We start from the raw sequence: 18542 nt of genomic DNA on the forward strand, positions 1-18542 counted from the left end.
TCCCAAGGATACCAGATAGCACTAAAAGCTGTTATATTACAGGATCATGTGCAGAAACAACAAATGGATGACACAGTGGGTACTAGTGTTGTAACCCTTCATGCATTTCACTTGATTTGGGGTCAGTTTTGAACAAGAGAAGGTGAGTCTCAACTGTGTCTCAGGTCTAACTTCCAGTGTGTACTCATTCAGCAGAGCTCCAAGCACAATGTTATGTTATGTTCAATTCCTGGGAAGTAACAACTCAGAAGCATTTGTTTCACTAAACATGGGTAATGTTTATTTTCGCTAGCGAGACACCTTGAGGAGAAAATGCTCACTTCCTTGGTGATGTTCAGCTTTCAGGAAACCCCTCTGTTACACCAAGCAGCAAATGGGCAGCGCTGAAGTCACTCCTAACCACTGATCTATGATCAGATATATCTTTCATCCCCCTCATGGTTTAGGTTAGGGTGTGGGGTAAAGTATCTGATCCCAGATCTGTGGTTAATGGTAACTTCTACCTGGAGCCAGGAACGCCAGGGGAGGAGGGTCATCCCAAAAGCGTTATAGAGTTCTTCAGAGACAGAGAGCCTGGGGCCTGCTCAGTGAGGTGAAACATTACCCAACGTTGCAGATGGAAACAGAATATATAGAGCTGACAAGATTCCCTGATTCCCAACATAACAGAGAATCCTATCTACTCTACACAATGCATTTGCTATCTGAATGTTGTGTAACGTTGAAGCCTCCTGAACAGGCCCCAGCTTTAGCCTGAGGTACGGTACAGTACATTAACAACAGAATAAAAGACAAGTTACCGACAGCTACCAAGGCGACAGCTACCAAGGCGACTGTTACCGCAGAGCAGATTTCTCCTCAGACAAATGCACTTCAGAGTTACATAATAATCATGAGAAATTAAACAAACATGTGCATTAACTGCCGTTCACCCAGCTCACTACATCATCCATCTCATCGTTTGATACACAGAAACAGATGCAGAAATAAAGGGGCGGGAGTAAGGGCCGGGTTCGTCTAATGATTGGCATTATTTTGGGCGTGTCCTGTCATTTCTCTCACCTGTCAATCAATCACAAGCCGAGTGCAGATTCAAGTAAATGGTTTTGTTACACATTATACATTTTTGAATCTTGTCTGAAGGTGCTGAAGTTCATGGGGGGAGGGGAACTACCTTTTTGAATCTTGTCTGAAGGTGCTGAAGTTCATGGGGGAGGGGAACTACCTTTTTGAATCTTGTCTGAAGGTGCTGAAGTTCATGGGGGGAGGGGAACTACCTTTTTGAATCTTGTCCGAAGGTGCTGAAGTTCATGGGGGGAGGGGAACTACATTTTTCTTCCCCAAAATTTGGGAGGTATTAAAAACTTAACAAAAAACGACAAATAATCTGGTGAAAGCCTCAGAAAAAGCAACTACACTGGTTAGTCAGTTAGTTATAACAAACAGAAGTCCAGAGAGAAAGTGCTTTAAGAGAGTTATTGGAGAGTTAAGGGTATTGGTAGAGGCTGTTTTAGAAGGACTGAAAGTGCTTTAAGAGAGTTATTAGAGAGTTCAGGGTATTGGTAGAGGCTGTTTTAGAAGGACTGAAAGTGCTTTAAGAGAGTTATTAGAGAGTTCAGGGTATTGGTAGAGGCTGTTTTAGAAGGACTGAAAGTGCTTTAAGAGAGTTATTAGAGAGTTCAGGGTATTGGTAGAGGCTGTTTTAGAAGAGAGTTATTAGAGAGTTCAGGGTATTGGTAGAGGCTGTTTTAGAAGAGAGTTATTAGAGAGTTCAGGGTATTGGTAGAGGCTGTTTTAGAAGAGAGTTATTAGAGAGTTCAGGGTATTGGTAGAGGCTGTTTTAGAAGAGAGTTATTAGAGAGTTCAGGGTATTGGTAGAGGCTGTTTTAGAAGAGAGTTTAAAGTGAGTAAAGTTCTTTCCTTTCCCCCAGACAGGAACACTGGGGTACATCACCAGAGAACTGATACAGGCGAGTCCGTCGTCGTGTTCAAGTCACGAGATACGACGTCGTCGTCTTGTTGTTGTTGTCTTCAGCAGAAAAGATGGCAAAACCCTTAGTTTCCGTGTGGTTAGGCTAATTATTTAAGGTCCTATGTCATTAGTGTTTGCCTTCTAGCAGGGAGTTCTCTGTATGTTTACTGTTGATTTCTATTCCGCTCCTGAGGAAAGAAAGAGAGAGAGGGGAAAATAAACCAAATTAGAGGATGCATAAGTGGGAGGGGAAAAAACACATGGAATGCTGTTAGAAAACATCCTCAGGGAAATTAGTATTTCTTTGACTGAATCGCTTGTCCTCCGTTTATGTGATAAAAGCTCAGTGATGCAAGACATTGCAAGTTAAACATCGAAGGGCCAAATCCCCAAGGAACATACATGCACTTCACTTCAACATTTGTGTATGTCACACAGTGGTGTCAACTGAAGAGTTCTACCAAGATGAGTTCTTGCTTGTGGAACTCTGAGTGACGATTCAAACTCTCCTTTCTTTGAAAGGCTAGTTTCTGTAACTGTAATCCTCATAATGGCTGAGTATTCCCTTAACTGTTAATGATGACGGGTGACTGATTTTCACCAGCTGATGACGACTAGGGCTTATAGAGCATGGGCAGACCAGCTGATGACGACTAGGGCTTAGAGCATGGGCAGACCAGCTGATGACGACTAGGGCTTAGAGCATGGGCAGACCAGCTGATGACGACTAGGGCTTAGAGCATGGGCAGACCAGCTGATGACGACTAGGGCTTATAGAGCATGGGCAGACCAGCTGATGACGACTAGGGCTTAGAGCATGGGCAGACCAGCTGATGACGACTAGGGCTTATAGAGCATGGGCAGACCAGCTGATGACGACTAGGGCTTAGAGCATGGGCAGACCAGCTGATGACGACTAGGGCTTAGAGCATGGGCAGACCAGCTGATGACGACTAGGGCTTATAGAGCATGGGCAGACCAGCTGATGACGACTAGGGCTTATAGAGCATGGGCAGACCAGCAGCTAGGGCTTATAGAGCATGGGCAGACCAGCTGATGACGACTAGGGCTGAGAGCATGGGCAGACCAGCTGATGACGACTAGGGCTTAGAGCATGGGCAGACCAGCTGATGACGACTAGGGCTTAGAGCATGGGCAGACCAGCTGATGACGACTAGGGCTTATAGAGCATGGGCAGACCAGCTGATGACGACTAGGGCTTAGAGCATGGGCAGACCAGCTGATGACGACTAGGGCTTAGAGCATGGGCAGACCAGCTGATGACGACTAGGGCTTAGAGCATGGGCAGACCAGCTGATGACGACTAGGGCTTAGAGCATGGGCAGACCAGCTGATGACGACTAGGGCTTATAGAGCATGGGCAGACCAGCTGATGACGACTAGGGCTTATAGAGCATGGGCAGACCAGCTGATGACGACTAGGGCTTAGAGCATGGGCAGACCAGCTGATGACGACTAGGGCTTAGAGCATGGGCAGACCAGCTGATGACGACTAGGGCTTAGAGCATGGGCAGACCAGCTGATGACGACTAGGGCTTAGAGCATGGGCAGACCAGCTGATGACGACTAGGGCTTAGAGCATGGGCAGACCAGCTGATGACGACTAGGGCTTAGAGCATGGGCAGACCAGCTGATGACGACTAGGGCTTAGAGCATGGGCAGACCAGCTGATGACGACTAGGGCTTAGAGCATGGGCAGACCAGCTGATGACGACTAGGCTTAGAGCATGGGCAGACCAGCTGATGACGACTAGGGCTGAGAGCATGGGCAGACCAGCAGACTAGGGCAGCATGGGCAGACCAGCTGATGACGACTAGGGCTTAGAGCATGGGCAGACCAGCTGATGACGACTAGGGCTGAGAGCATGGGCAGACCAGCTGATGACGACTAGGGCTGAGAGCATGGGCAGACCAGCTGGTGACGACTAGGGCTGAGAGCATGGGCAGACCAGCTGATGACGACTAGGGCTTAGAGCATGGGCAGACCAGCTGATGACGACTAGGGCTGAGAGCATGGGCAGACCAGCTGATGACGACTAGGGCTGAGAGCATGGGCAGACCAGCTGGCTGGAGTGTATACAGACATATTCAAGCTCTCCCTATACCAGTCTGTTGTCCCCACTTGCTTCAAGATGTCCATCATTGTTCCTGTATCCAGGAAAGCAAAGGTAACTGAACTAAATGACTATCGTAGCACTCACTTCTGTCATCATGAAGTGCTTTGAGAGGCTACTTAAGGATCATATCACTTCCACCTTACTCGCCGCCCTAGACCAACTTCAGTTAGCATATTACCGCAACAAATCCACAATGACACAATCGCCATTGCACTGCACACTGCCCTATTCCAACTGGACAAGAGGAATACCTATGTAAGAATGCTGTTTATTGACTACAGCTCAGTATTCAACACCATAGAACCCTCCAAGCTCATCACGAAGTACAGAGCCCTGGGACGAAACACTTCCCTCTGTAACTGAATCCTGGACTTCCTGACAGGCCATCCCCGGGTGGAGAAGGTAGGAAAAAACACTTCCACTACGCTGATCCATAACACAGGGGCCCCACAAGGGTGCATGCTCAGCCCCGTCCTGTACTTCCTGTTCACTCATGACTATGTGGCCACGCACGTCGCCAACTAAATCATCAAGTTTGCTAACAATACAACAGTGATAGGCCCGATTACCAACAATGACAAGACAGCCTATAGGGAGGAGGTGAGAGCCCTAGCAGAGTGGTGGCAGGAAAATAACCTCTCCCTCAACGTCAAGAAAACAAAAGGAGCTGATCGTGGACTTCAGCAGATAATGTCGACGAAGCCACAGTGGAGAGGGTGAAACGCTTTAGGGCTGTCTCTGACTAACATAATTATTGGTCGACCGAGTCTTCCTGTTCTCTCGACCAATCAATTGGTCAAATGTTTAAATTTATATTTCCATATAGAGACATGTGTTTGAATAAAATCTAAAGTTTGGAGAATGACACAAATATTAATTTCCACAACGTTTGCTGCTTCAGTGTCTTTAGATATTTTCGTCAGATGTTACTATGGAATACTGAAGCATATTAACAAGCATTTCATAAGTGTCAAAGGCTTTTATTGACAATTACATGAAGTTGATGCAAAGAATCAATATTTGCAGTGTTTACCCTTCTTTTTCAAGACCTCTGCAATCTGCCCTAGCATGCTGTCAATTAACTTCTGGACCACATCCTGACTGATGGCAGCTCATTCTTGCATAATCAATGCTAGGAGTTTGTCAGAATTTGTGGGTTTTTGTTTGTCCACCCGCCTCTTGAGGATTGACCACAAGTTCTCAATGGGATTAAGGTCTGGGGAGTTTCCTGGCCATGGACCCAAAATATTGATGTTTTGTTCCCAGACCCACTTAGTTATCACTTTTGCCTTATGGCAAGGTGCTCCATCATGCTGTAAAAGGCATTGTTCGTCACCAAACTGTTCCTGGATGGTTGGGAGAAGTTACTCTCGGAGGATGTGTTGGTACCATTCTTTATTCATGGCTGTGTTCTTAGGCAAAATTGTGAGTGAGTCCACTCCCTTGGCTGAGAAGCAACCCCACACATGAATGGTCTCAGGATGCTTTACTGTTGGCATGACACAGGACTGATGGTAGCCCTCACCTTGTCTTCTCCGGACAAGCTTTTTTCTGGATGCCCCAAACAATCGGAAAGGGGATTTATCAGAGAAAATGACTTTACCCCAGTCCTCAGCAGTCCAATCCCTGTACCTTTTGCAGAATATCAGTCTGTCCCTGATGTTTTTCCTGGAGAGAAGTGGCTTCTTTGCTGCCCTTCTTGACACCAGGCCATCCTCCAAAAGTCTTTGCCTCACTGTGCGTGCAGATGCACTCACACCTGCCTGCTGCCATTCCTGAGCAAGCTCTGTACTGGTGGTGCCCCGATCCCGCAGCTGAATCAACTTTAGGAGACGGTTCTGGCGCTTGCTGGACTTTCTTGGGTGCCCTGAAGCCTTCTTCACAACAATTGAACTGCTCTCCTTGAAGTTCTTAATGATTCAATAAATGTTTGATTTAGGTGCAATCTTACTGGCAGCAGTATCCTTGCCCGTGAAGCCCTTTTTGTGCAAAGTAATGATGACGGCACATGTTTCTTTGCAGGCAACAATGGTTGACAGAGGAAGAACAATGATTCCAAGCACCACCCTCCTTTTGAAGCTTCCAGTCTGTTATTCGAACTCAATCAGCATGACAGAGTGATCTCCAGCCTTGTCCTTGTCAACACTCACACCTGTGTTAACGAGAGAATCACTGAGATGATGTCAGCTGGTCCTTTTGGGCAGGGCTGAAATGCAGTGGAAATGTTTTTTGGAATTAATTGCAATTCATCTGATCACTCTTCATTACATTCTGGAGTATATGCAAATTGCCACCATACAAACTGAGGCAGCAGACTTTGTGAAAATCTATATTTGTGTCATTCTCAAAACTTTTGGCCACGACTACATATGCACTGTGCTTGTCTGATGCTTTTAGCACACTGTTTGATTAAATAATTAAGACAGAAATGACTCAATAAAGAGCCCGATGGTCACTCTGTAAAAATCATTTACAGTGAGTGTCTGTGTGATAGGCACACGTTGTCTCGCTCTCCTCCCTAATGCCATGAAAAGGTACCACAGCACAGCGTTTATTGTGCTGTCTGTGCTGAAGCTGCAAATCATTTCAGCCATTTAGTTTCTTACTTGTTTCTGACTGAAAAGTTCTGTTACCGAAATCCCTAATTTCCTCAAGAAAAACATTCCCTATTCTCTCAACCCTTGCTCTCTTTACGTGAAACATGTAAGCATTTTATGCATGTGACCAATAAGGCCTGACCTATAGTCTGTCATAATCACATCAATAAATGAGTTCTAACAAACTCCCAACACAGTAACACGGATGTAAAAGGGGACATGAAAAAGAAACTTGAAACGGGCAAATGTTTACTGGTTGCTCAGGAGGGAAAGAGGAAGTCAGATCTGTGGAAGACGTTTGACTTGATGAAGAAAATGGAGCGAGAGCTGCGTGCATATTGTGTGTGACAAACCGGTGCAGTTAGATTACAATATTATCTTTCTGCCTGTTTGGAACAGTGTAATCAACACTAAATACATGATAAGTAATACCAGTCTGTTCTAATGAAACCATTTTTAAAAAGCCTTTATTACAGCGTAGAAAAGATTAAAAACAGCCAAATCTTTGAAATTGCTTTATCTGACATTTTTCCATTGCATGAGGCTTGGTGCTCATGCTTTGCCTACTCAGCAAACAGATGCTGTGGCTATAATTCATCATCGTGCAGTATTCAATGTGGAATTGTTCATCTATTTAGAACATTCCAAAGAACAAGCAGAATAAACTAAATCGAACGTCTGTATATCAAAAATAAAACTGATTTTGGTTTGTAACCCTGAAAAAAAATGGTTTTTGAACTCACCAAATTGAGCTTCCTGTGTATACAGTATACTGTATTCTAATCAAGGTTCATCCTATATAACTACTGCTGTACACAGCTTTTCTATTCATATACTGTCTAAACACCCCATACACATCTGACATCGCTCATTCTGATATTTCATAATTCCATTTTTATTTTGGGGATTTGTTTTGTATTGTTCGGTATTACTGCACTGTTGGAGCGAGAAAACAATTTCGCTGCACCTGCGATAACAATCTGCAAAATGTGTGTACTCGACCAACATGTTATTTAACCCAAACCTTTCCCATTCCACCCCCAACACACACACTCCCCTCTCCTTCCGCGAATACACCCCTGCTGATCATATCTCTGGTTGTGCTGGATGTTTGTGTTTTATTGACTCCATGGAGCCATAAGAAATGCAGGCCTGTCAGTTTACTCCCACAACCATTCATTTACTGACACACACAAATACGGGCCTAGCTGCAGTGCATTTCTCTCCCTCGCTCACACGCACGCAGTGGTCAGCGTCAGTAGGCACAGCAGGGGAAGTCCTGGGCCTCAAGTGTAACACCATCAAAATAGAGAGGCCACTGTCTGGGGCTGGAGGCTGACCTGGTCTGGGTGGCTGGGGAAACAAAGGCCTCCACAGCATGTCTGTGTCCACCTAAGGCCACCCACTCACATCCACTAGAGATGGACATGAGTACAAGTTCTTGAACAGATGTCAAAGCTCGGTCTTTAAACAGAGATGCCTTTTTTTCGTGCTGTACAATTATTTGGTGGAATGTGCTTTGTGGCTGCCCGAATGGGCAAGTGAAATGTTGTCATGGAGACAACGTTTATTAGCTTTTACTCTCATGTTCCATTTGTACATTTGCAGGGCACAACAAAACATGACATAAATAACACAGTGCAGACAGCTGTTCTCCCTAAATTCCATTTCCCCTCAGTGTCTCATTCACTCAATTGCATTCCGACCGCTCCCCTCCCGTTAGGCGGACAGAAATGAAATGCCTATAAAAACGTATCTAACCGATGGGACACACAAGCTATATTCTTTGTCAAATGATGACAGTTCAATCGCAAATTCGAAACGGACTGGTTGATTAAAGTAGAAAAATATGTTCCAACAACGCGCTGCAGTTTTGGATTCATTGCGTCCCATCTGCTTTCCACTTAAGATACTTTGTGAACTGCTAGTGCCATTTAGAATTGGTTAACCTAAGCTATAACCCACCCTAAATATAGACAGGTTCCACTCTGAAAATAGGCAAAAAAGATTAGTTTGATAAAGACAGAGTGTATTTTTCATCAGAATCATTAAGCATTGCCTACTCAGCAAACAGGTGTTGTGGCCATAATTCATCACCATGCAGTATTCAATGTGGATTTGTTCATCTATTTAAAAAATTCCCATAGAATGGGTAGAATAAACTAAATCGAATGTCTGTATAGCGAAAATAAAACCAATTTTGGTTTGTAACCCTGAAAAAAATGGTCTTTCAACTCACCAAATTGAGCCCTGTTTAAAATGATCACTGAAAATATCTGCCTCTGGCACAAGATGTGCATCACTTCACACTGGCAACATTTTCATTTAGAAAAATATTCTGTTCTATTTTAGTCATGTTTTTAAAAAAAACTATACAATAGGTGTGTCTTGACTGTTATAAGGGCTGGAGAAATAAGAGTGTCTTGTCTTTTTACCAAAAAGTTATATTTTGGTTTCATCTGACATTCTCCCAATCTTCTTCTGGATCATCCAAATGCTCTCTAGCAAACTTCAGACGGGCCTGGACATGTACTGGCTTAAGCAGGGGGACACGTCTGGCACTGCAGGATTTGAGTCCCTGGCGGCGTAGTGTGTTACTGATGGTAGGCTTTGTTACTTTGGTCCCAGCTCTCTGCAGGTCATTCACTAGGTGTGATTCTTGTGATCATTTTGACCCCACTGGGTGAGATCTTGCATGGAGCCCCAGATCTAGGGAGATGATCAGTGGTCTTGTAAGTCTTCCATTTCCTAATAATTGCTCCCACAGTTGCTTTCTTCAAACCAAGCTGCTTACCTATTGCAGATTCAGTCTTCCCAGCCTGGTGCAGGTCTACAATTTTGTTTCTGGTGTCCTTTGACAGCTCTTTGGTCTTGGCCATAGTGGAGTTTGGAGTGTGACTGTTTGAGGTTGTGGACAGGTGTCTTTTATACTGATAACAAGTTCAAACAGGTGCCATTAATACAGGTAACGAGTGGAGGACAGAGGAGCCTCTGAAGTTACAGGTCTCTGAGAGCCAGAAATCTTGCTTGTTTGTAGGTGACCAAATACTCTTTTTCCACCATAATTTGCAAATAAATTCATTAAAAATCCTACAATGTGATTTTCTGGATTTATTTTCTCATTTTGTCTGTCATAGTTGAAGTGTACCTATGATGAAAATTACAGGCCTCTCTCATCTTTAAGTGGGAGAACTTGCGCAATTGGTGGCTGACTAAATACTTTTTTGCCCCACTGTACATATATATATACACACACACACACACACACACATTATATATAATGTATATATATATATATACACACAGTGCCTTGCGAAAGTATTCGGCCCCCTTGAACTTTTGCCACATTTCAGGCTTCAAACATAAAGATATAAAACTGTATTTTTTTGTGAAGAATCAACAACAAGTGGGACACAATCATGAAGTGGAACGACATTTATTAGATATTTCAAACTTTTTTAACAAATCAAAAACTGAAAAATTGTGTGTGCAAAATTATTCAGCCCCTTTACTTTCAGTGCAGCAAACTCTCTCCAGAAGTTCAGTGAGGATCTCTGAATGATCCAATGTTGACCTAAATGACTAATGATGATAAATACAATCCACCTGTGTGTAATCAAGTCTCCGTATAAATGCACCTGCACTGTGATAGTCTCAGAGGTCCGTTAAAAGCGCAGAGAGCATCATGAAGAACAAGGAACACACCAGGCAGGTCCGAGATACTGTTGTGAAGAAGTTTAAAGCCGGATTTGGATACAAAAAGATTTCCCAAGCTTTAAACATCCCAAGGAGCACTGTGCAAGCGATAATATTGAAATGGAAGGAGTATCAGACCACTGCAAATCTACCAAGACCTGGCCGTCCCTCTAAACTTTCAGCTCATACAAGGAGAAAACTGATCAGAGATGCAGCCAAGAGGCCCATGATCACTCTGGATGAACTGCAGAGATCTACAGCTGAGGTGGGAGACTCTGTCCATAGGACAACAATCAGTCGTATATTGCACAAATCTGGCCTTTATGGAAGAGTGGCAAGAAGAAAGCCATTTCTTAAAGATATCCATAAAAAGTGTCGTTTAAAGTTTGCCACAAGCCACCTGGGAGACACACCAAACATGTGGAAGAAGGTGCTCTGGTCAGATGAAACCAAAATTGAACTTTTTGGCAACAATGCAAAACGTTATGTTTGGCGTAAAAGCAACACAGCTCATCACACTGAACACACCATCCCCACTGTCAAACATGGTGGTGGCAGCATCATGGTTTGGGCCTGCTTTTCTTCAGCAGGGACAGGGAAGATGGTTAAAATTGATGGGAAGATGGATGGAGCCAAATACAGGACCATTCTGTAAGAAAACCTGATGGAGTCTGCAAAAGACCTGAGACTGGGACGGAGATTTGTCTTCAACAAGACAATGATCCAAAACATAAAGCAAAATCTACAATGGAATGGTTCAAAAATAAACATATCCAGGTGTTAGAATGGCCAAGTCAAAGTCCAGACCTGAATCCAATCGAGAATCTGTGGAAAGAACTGAAAACTGCTGTTCACAAATGCTCTCCATCCAACCTCACTGAGCTCGAGCTGTTTTGCAAGGAGGAATGGGAAAAAATGTCAGTCTCTCGATGTGCAAAACTGATAGAGACATACCCCAAGCGACTTACAGCTGTAATCGCAGCAAAAGGTGGCGCTACAAAGTATTAACTTAAGGGGGCTGAATAATTTTGCACGCCCAATTTTTCAGTTTTTGATTTGTTAAAAAAGTTTGAAATATCCAATAAATATCATTCCACTTCATGATTGTGTCCCACTTGTTGTTGATTCTTCACAAAAAAATACAGTTTTATATCTTTATGTTTGAAGCCTGAAATGTGGCAAAAGGTCACAAAGTTCAAGGGGGCCGAATACTTTCGCAAGGCACTGTATATATGGGGCAATTTAACAATTAGGATTTGTTATCTGTAATGGTTATGATTAATTAGGCATTGGTGCGATCTGTTGGCATATAGATGAATGTACACATTTTTTCTTTCAATCGTGTAAATCGGAAAAATGTCATGCGAGTTCTCCAACAGTCTCAACATTTCTAGAATGCCCATCCCTAACATCAACTACTCACATCCACCCACCCACCTACTCACATCCACCTACCTACTGAACTCATGCACTGAAGGGTTAACTTGGGGGACTGCAATATTGACACTGACACACACATCCCACAGACAACATTGACAAACACACCTGTGCAAATATTTCAATCTACTGATCTAGGTCTATACTGTTCATCCTGTATACTGTCTCAGTCTCCACAGTTAACTTAGCATTGTTAGCTTCAAGCCTCGGAGATGACATGCTACAGACCACTCCACTTGACAGCCCTCAGAGTGAGAGGAGATAGGCCTAACAATGTGGGTCAATTAACCTGGTCAGGCTGGGGAAAGTGAGCCAGTGAGGGTTCTGTCAGGACCTGTGTTGTCATGTAGAGGGGTCAGGGCTACAACAGCAGAGCCTCTCACCTGCCCCACACTAGGCTACACAGCGCTATCTCAGCAACCGTCAAAACACACTTCCTACTAACAAGTTGTTTCAGTGCTCCTGAAAACCTGGACTTCAAATATTATGATAGAGAAAGGGAAGGAGAGCGAGAGAGAGAGAAAAGAACAGAGAGCGAGAGAAAAGAACAGAGAGAAAATGACAAATAGAGAGAGAAAATGTGAAAATGTGAACGAGAAAATGAGAGCGAGGGGAGGGAGAAAGAGAGCAGGTTGTGTGGGGGGTTTCTTAAAATATTTGCATATTTAGTTTTACTTAGGAATGTGTGCTTAAGATAAAAGGTTTAAATGTTTTCCTCACTGGTCTATCCCTAAAACAATCCTTGTTTTAGTTGTTTTCCACCTTCAAAATGTTGTATGTATTTTATCGCTCAAAGTGTGTCTGCCTGCGCAAGGAAGAACCAGAGAATAATGTTATTTTTTTCCCAAATCGTTGCGGAATAACCCTGAAATATAAAACAGTTGAACCATGTTGAAACATAACCCAGAAATTCCCAGTGAAACACATTAGGCACACAGGGTGGAGCTGGGCTGATGGAGAGAACAGCTAATGAAGCAAGAGGAGCCTGTGTCTGCCAGAGGCCTGGTGTTCAAAAGGTAGATAAGAGCCACTTCTGCCTTTGTCTGAGGGGAGGTATGTGAGGAATGCAGCCTGTTTCAGGAAACCCCTATGTGTCCCACTCTCCAGATCACTCTCACAGAAGCACACAGCCACACAAGATGGCTGCCTCATCAGACAGGGTTTCCTGGTTGGACCCAAGCAGACCCACTGGTGGGCAAAGATGGTAGTGATGATGGTCTGATGACAGGCCTGAGGGACGGGCTGCTAATTCCACACATCAACCTACCTCACCACCATGGAGTAATGACACTGGTAGAACCCACCACCATGGAGTAATGACACTGGTAGAACCCACCACCATGGAGTAATGACACTGGTAGAACCCACCACCATGGAGTAATGACACTGGTAGAACCCACCACCATGGAGTAATGACACTGGTAGAACCCACCACCATGGAGTAATGACACTGGTAGAACCCACCACCATGGAGTAATGACACTGGTAGAACCCACCACCATGGAGTAATGACACTGGTAGAACCCACCACCATGGAGTAATGACACTGGTAGAACCCACCACCATGGAGTAATGACACTGGTAGAACCCACCACCATGGAGTAATGACACTGGTAGAACCCACCACCATGGAGTAATGACACTGGTAGAACCCACCACCATGGAGTAATGACACTGGTAGAACCCACCACCATGGAGTAATGACATAGAACCCACCACCATGGAGTAATGACACTGGTAGAACCCACCACCATGGAGTAATGACACTGGTAGAACCCACCACCATGGAGTAATGACACTGGTAGAACCCACCACCATGGAACCCACCACCATGTAGTAATGACACTGGTAGAACCCACCACCATGGAGTAATGACACTGGTAGAACCCACCACCATGGAGTAATGACACTGGTAGAACCCACCACCATGGAGTAATGAACCCACCACCATGGAGTAATGACACTGGTAGAACCCACCACCATGGAGTAATGACACTGGTAGAACCCACCACCATGGAGTAATGACACTGGTAGAACCCACCACCATGGAGTAATGACACTGGTAGAACCCACCACCATGGAGTAATGACACTGGTAGAACCCACCACCATGGAGTAATGACACTGGTAGAACCCACCACCATGGAGTAATGACACTGGTAGAACCCACCACCATGGAGTAATGACACTGGTAGAACCCACCACCATGGAGTAATGACACTGGTAGAACCCACCACCATGGCGTAATGACACTGGTAGAACCCACCACCATGGCGTAATGACACTGGTAGAACCCACCACCATGGAGTAATGACACTGGTAGAACCCACCACCATGGAGTAATGACACTGGTAGAACCCACCACCATGGAGTAATGACACTGGTAGAACCCACCACCATGGAGTAATGACACTGGTAGAACCCACCACCATGGAGTAATGACACTGGTAGAACCCATCACCATGGAGTAATAACACTGGTAGAACCCACCACCATGGAGTAATGACACAGGTAGAACCCATCACCATGGAGTAATGACACTGGTAGAACCCACCACCATGGAGTAATGACACAGGTAGAACCCACCACCATGGAGTAATGACACAGGTAGAACCCACCACCATGGAGTAATGACACTGGTAGAAATGGAACATGGAACATGGAACATGGGAGTAGACTAGAGGCCTATGAACTAAGACCTCAGATGATAGACACTGACCAGTACTACACTGTGTGACAGATGGTCACTAGTCAGTCAATCTCATATAGACACTCTGCTGCTGTCAGCTGATACGATAGGGGGGTGGGTGTGTGTGTGTGTGTGTGTGTGTGTGTGTGTGTGTGTGTGTGTTGTGTGTTATGTGTGTCAGCAGCACGGTTCTCTCACCCTCCGCAGGGCTTCTTCCTCCTCCTGGCGGTTCTCATAATGTGCAAAGTCATCAAAGATTGAGGTGGTATGCTTGAAAGTTGCGATAATTTTAAGCACTTGCTTGGCCTTCTCCAGAGGCACCTCCTGAGTGTCCCTGGAGTTGGTGACGGGCTTGTTGTCATTGTTCTCCAGCCTGATGTGCCTCAACTGGTTGTTGGGCACGTCCTTCACAAACGCCCACTTCACCTCAAACTTGCCCTTCCACTTGTCCTGAGACCAAACGCCTGCGTAGGAGTTGTAATCCACAGGCGAGCGCATCTCCGCCACGCCGCAGAAATGACCACTGCCGTTGACGCTGAACAGCAGGTAGAGGGGCCCCTTGGCCCCCAGCGAGCGGTAGGCCCCGTCCAGGCGCTTGTTGCCGTGCTCGGTGCTGCACCAGATGGAGTATTTGATTGAGCGGTGGATGTCGTCCTCAGAGTAGCTCTTGATGATGAACACACGGCCGTTCTTCAGGTTCCAGTCAAAGTCTTTGGGGTTGTAGTTGTTGAGGGCCCGCAGTTTCTCTAACACGGGGTGCACCTCCCCGGAGCAGGGAGAGGCACTGAGGGAGACCCCACCAACACCCATCCCAAAGCCTTCCGCCCCTCCCTGGTTGAAGGTGCCCCTGTTCCGAGGAGCCACCCAGCGGTTCTGGGGTGGGAGCTGGGAGTGTTGGTGTTGATGCATGGGTTGAGGGTGGCCGGGCTGGGAGGAAAAGTTCTGGTGGGGGTGGGGGTGTTGGTGGGGGTGTGGGGGCCTGGGGAAATCTGCTGGGGGTGTTGGGGGACTGGAGCGACTGCAGCTGAAAGGGTTGGTGGTGCTGCTGGTGTTGGTGCTGGTGTTGGGGCTGATGTTGGGGCTGATGTTGGGGCTGATGTTGGTGGGGCAGAGGGCTCTGCAGCAGGGGCTGGCCCATCAGGGTCTGCTGCACCATGGTCTGAGGGGGCATCATGGTCTGAGCTAAGGGGGGCTTGTTGAGGGAGCCCTTATCGTCCCAGGTGCCAATGTTCATGTTGTGCTTGATGGGCGGCGGGGGAATGGTAGGGCCCCCCATCCCCATGGTGGCTTTGGGCTTGACCTTGGGCTGGGGCTTGGCCGGCTTCCTGGCGATGGCCGCCCAGGACGTGGGTTTGGGGGCTGAGGAACTAACCAACGGTGGCATGCTATTGGCCGCCATGCTACTCATGCCCCCGAGGGGCGAGCCGACAGTCTTGGTGACGGCGGCGCCCATGTCCGTTCCCAGTTTTAACCCAGTCATGCCCTGCTCGATGCTGCTCAGCACCGGGACCTTACTGAGCTGGGCGTCACTGCTGAAGCCCGCCTGTCCGTCAGTTATGGCCCTCCCCAGGGAACTAGGGGTGTAACCATAACTATTACTATAGGCATTGCTCTGTGTGGACTGGCCCTGAGAGACACTGGTGCCCCAGGTGGAATAGTCTGCGTTTCCAGGGAAGAAGTTGAAGCCATGCTGGCTGAGGAAGGGAGGGGTATTGCCCAGGGCGCCTGGCTGGCTGAACACTCCGTCAGGGATAAAGTGGTGCTCGCCATTGCTCATCTGTCCATAGGTGGTCAAGTAGGGCATGGGGGGGTCCCCTGCAGTGGACCAGGGCGCCTCTCCCAGGGAGTAAGGGAAGCCTATGGAGGGAGCATAGTAGCTGGGCATGTAGGGGTCGGACATTGGTGGGTAGCTGTTATTCTGCAGAAGGGAAGAACAGGGGTCAGTTAATGGATGACCTTAATGATAGAAGCTAAGACAAATCTTGCCCATCTCTTCAAAACCGTAACTAAGAAATAAATCAGCATTCTTCTTAAGGAGCAAGATTGGCTTTCAGTGGAAATGATAGATACCAGCTCTATCAAATGTTTCCCATAGCAACAAGAGAAGACAGCAACAGTTTTATAATAATCTGTCCGATGTGAACTCTGACAATTATTACAACAACAAGAATTTATTTTATAAGTAAATTGGCGTGGGTGATAGTGGGTTTGTTCTTGGCTACATTTCACTAGAATCCTATAAGACAAAGTAAGCTTGTCCACCCAGGCACAAGATGAACACCACCCAGTTTTCTTTTTAGTACAAAAAGAAAATCAACAATAATTCCACTATCAAAATGTCATTTTGAATACTTTTCCATTTAAAAATGAGTCAGTCATCTGTCAATAGCTCCTCCTTCACGTAGACTACTATACAGTGACTTTAGATTAACACTCTATACACCTTCATATATCACTATAAGACACTATTCTGGAGGGTTCATGCCGGTTCAAAAGGCACAAATAACACATATCCCCTCTATGCTGTGGAACGGCAAGTTGCATGGCTGACAGGCTTGGACACAATGGGTACACTCACTCACCTGATTTGTCTGGCTGCTTAGGTAAGGTTCATAGTCTTCATCGTTTACTCCATCCTTCTGATGCATTGATCCGTTTTGCACTGGAGAAAAAAAAATGGTTCTTAGGTTATTCTTTAGATGTGATATAACCAAAAAGGTCTCTCGGCTAAAATAAACCATTGTGTTTAACAGATCTATAAACTAATAATGAACAGCTGATAAACCCCCTTATATTGCCTTTAAGTAGTTGGGGTAGAACAACACCCAATAATATGACAGGCACAGTGGTGTATAGGTATATTTGGTTAGTTGACCTACTTTTGACTGATGACACCAGGTCACCAAAATGTGGTGGAAGAGTGATGAAAGCAGTGATTTAATTACACTCTTTTGTTATCACAGTTTTCACAAAGCATTTCCTTAGTCAGACAACAGTTTGACTGCCATCAAACTCCACAACAACCATGCAATAGTAAAATAATACAGTGACGGGAATACCTTTATTTCCTTGTCCTTTGGGTCTCTGACATCAGAATGGGCAAGTGCAAAAAAAAGAGAGAAAAGAGATGCATCAGATTTAGCATATTAGGTCAATGTTTGATAGGGAGAAGAGTGATGGTAGCATTCATGCAAGGTGAGCTAGGCCTTAGGCTACTGAATTACAAACAATGATTCTATACCAGTGGCTGTATATCAAACAAACATTTTAAACACATTCAGCCCTAGACTAGTTTATAGACCTACGGCTTCCTTGTGATTATTGACCGGATGTCAAACGCCCACTGGCATCCAGTAAACGTGCCGCATAGTACAGAATACAGCAACCGGCTGGAGCTTGTTGCCACCGCTGCGCAGCCGGTAGGCTACTCCAAGGTTCGGCCTACATAGCAGCTAATAGCTATCATATATCAAATACTTTTGCCTATGTTATATGGCATGCCTACCACACTGAATGATAGCAGCTGACAAAACGGTTGACAATTCTCAAACTGCAACTACAAACATTTCACGACAGTGGGTTGTCAACAATAAGCACCTGATCGACTGTGGTTGCAGACATCCTCCAGGAGCCGAAACGGATTTCTGTTTGCGACTGTCCACGGTTTCTCCTGCTTCTGCACTCCGGTATTTTTCTCAGCTCGTCTCGGGTTATCCAATCTCTGTATGTAGAGGCGGTGTTTTTCTCCAGTCGTCAGATCTTTCCCTGCAATATTTTCTCGAGCGCCGAGGATCGCGACTTTGTATCTGTCTGTGGTATTAAATGTTTCCGATCTAGTTGACGTTCGGTTACAATGTATCACTTACTCTGAAACTGCCAGATTGGAATATCCCTTACTCTATTCCACAATGGCGGATGGGCTATTATGCCGCGTTCACAAGCTTGTCGGAACTAGGAAACTTGGAAATGTCCGACTTGCTAACTGGTTGTAGTTATACACGTGCCGCGTTCAAC

The 18542-nt window shown here is 45.6% G+C and overlaps 1 protein-coding gene across 1 annotated transcript; it reads right to left on the minus strand.

Moving 5' to 3' along the window:
• Positions 1–257: 257 nt before the first annotated feature.
• On the minus strand, positions 258–18505 carry LOC112227491 (YTH domain-containing family protein 3-like). Its single transcript, XM_042308572.1, has 6 exons — positions 18126–18505; positions 17588–17612; positions 17111–17190; positions 15539–16446; positions 14727–15507; positions 258–2160 (listed from the first exon to the last, which is right to left on the minus strand). Exons 1-6 carry the CDS (start codon positions 18147–18149, stop codon positions 2137–2139), a joined length of 1842 nt encoding a protein of 613 aa, XP_042164506.1. The 5' UTR covers positions 18150–18505; the 3' UTR covers positions 258–2136.
• Between the last annotated feature and the right edge of the window lie 37 nt (positions 18506–18542).

The sequence above is a fragment of the Oncorhynchus tshawytscha genome, linkage group LG29 (genome assembly GCF_018296145.1).
Source record: "Oncorhynchus tshawytscha isolate Ot180627B linkage group LG29, Otsh_v2.0, whole genome shotgun sequence".
In the NCBI taxonomy this organism is placed as follows: Eukaryota; Metazoa; Chordata; class Actinopteri; order Salmoniformes; family Salmonidae; genus Oncorhynchus; species Oncorhynchus tshawytscha.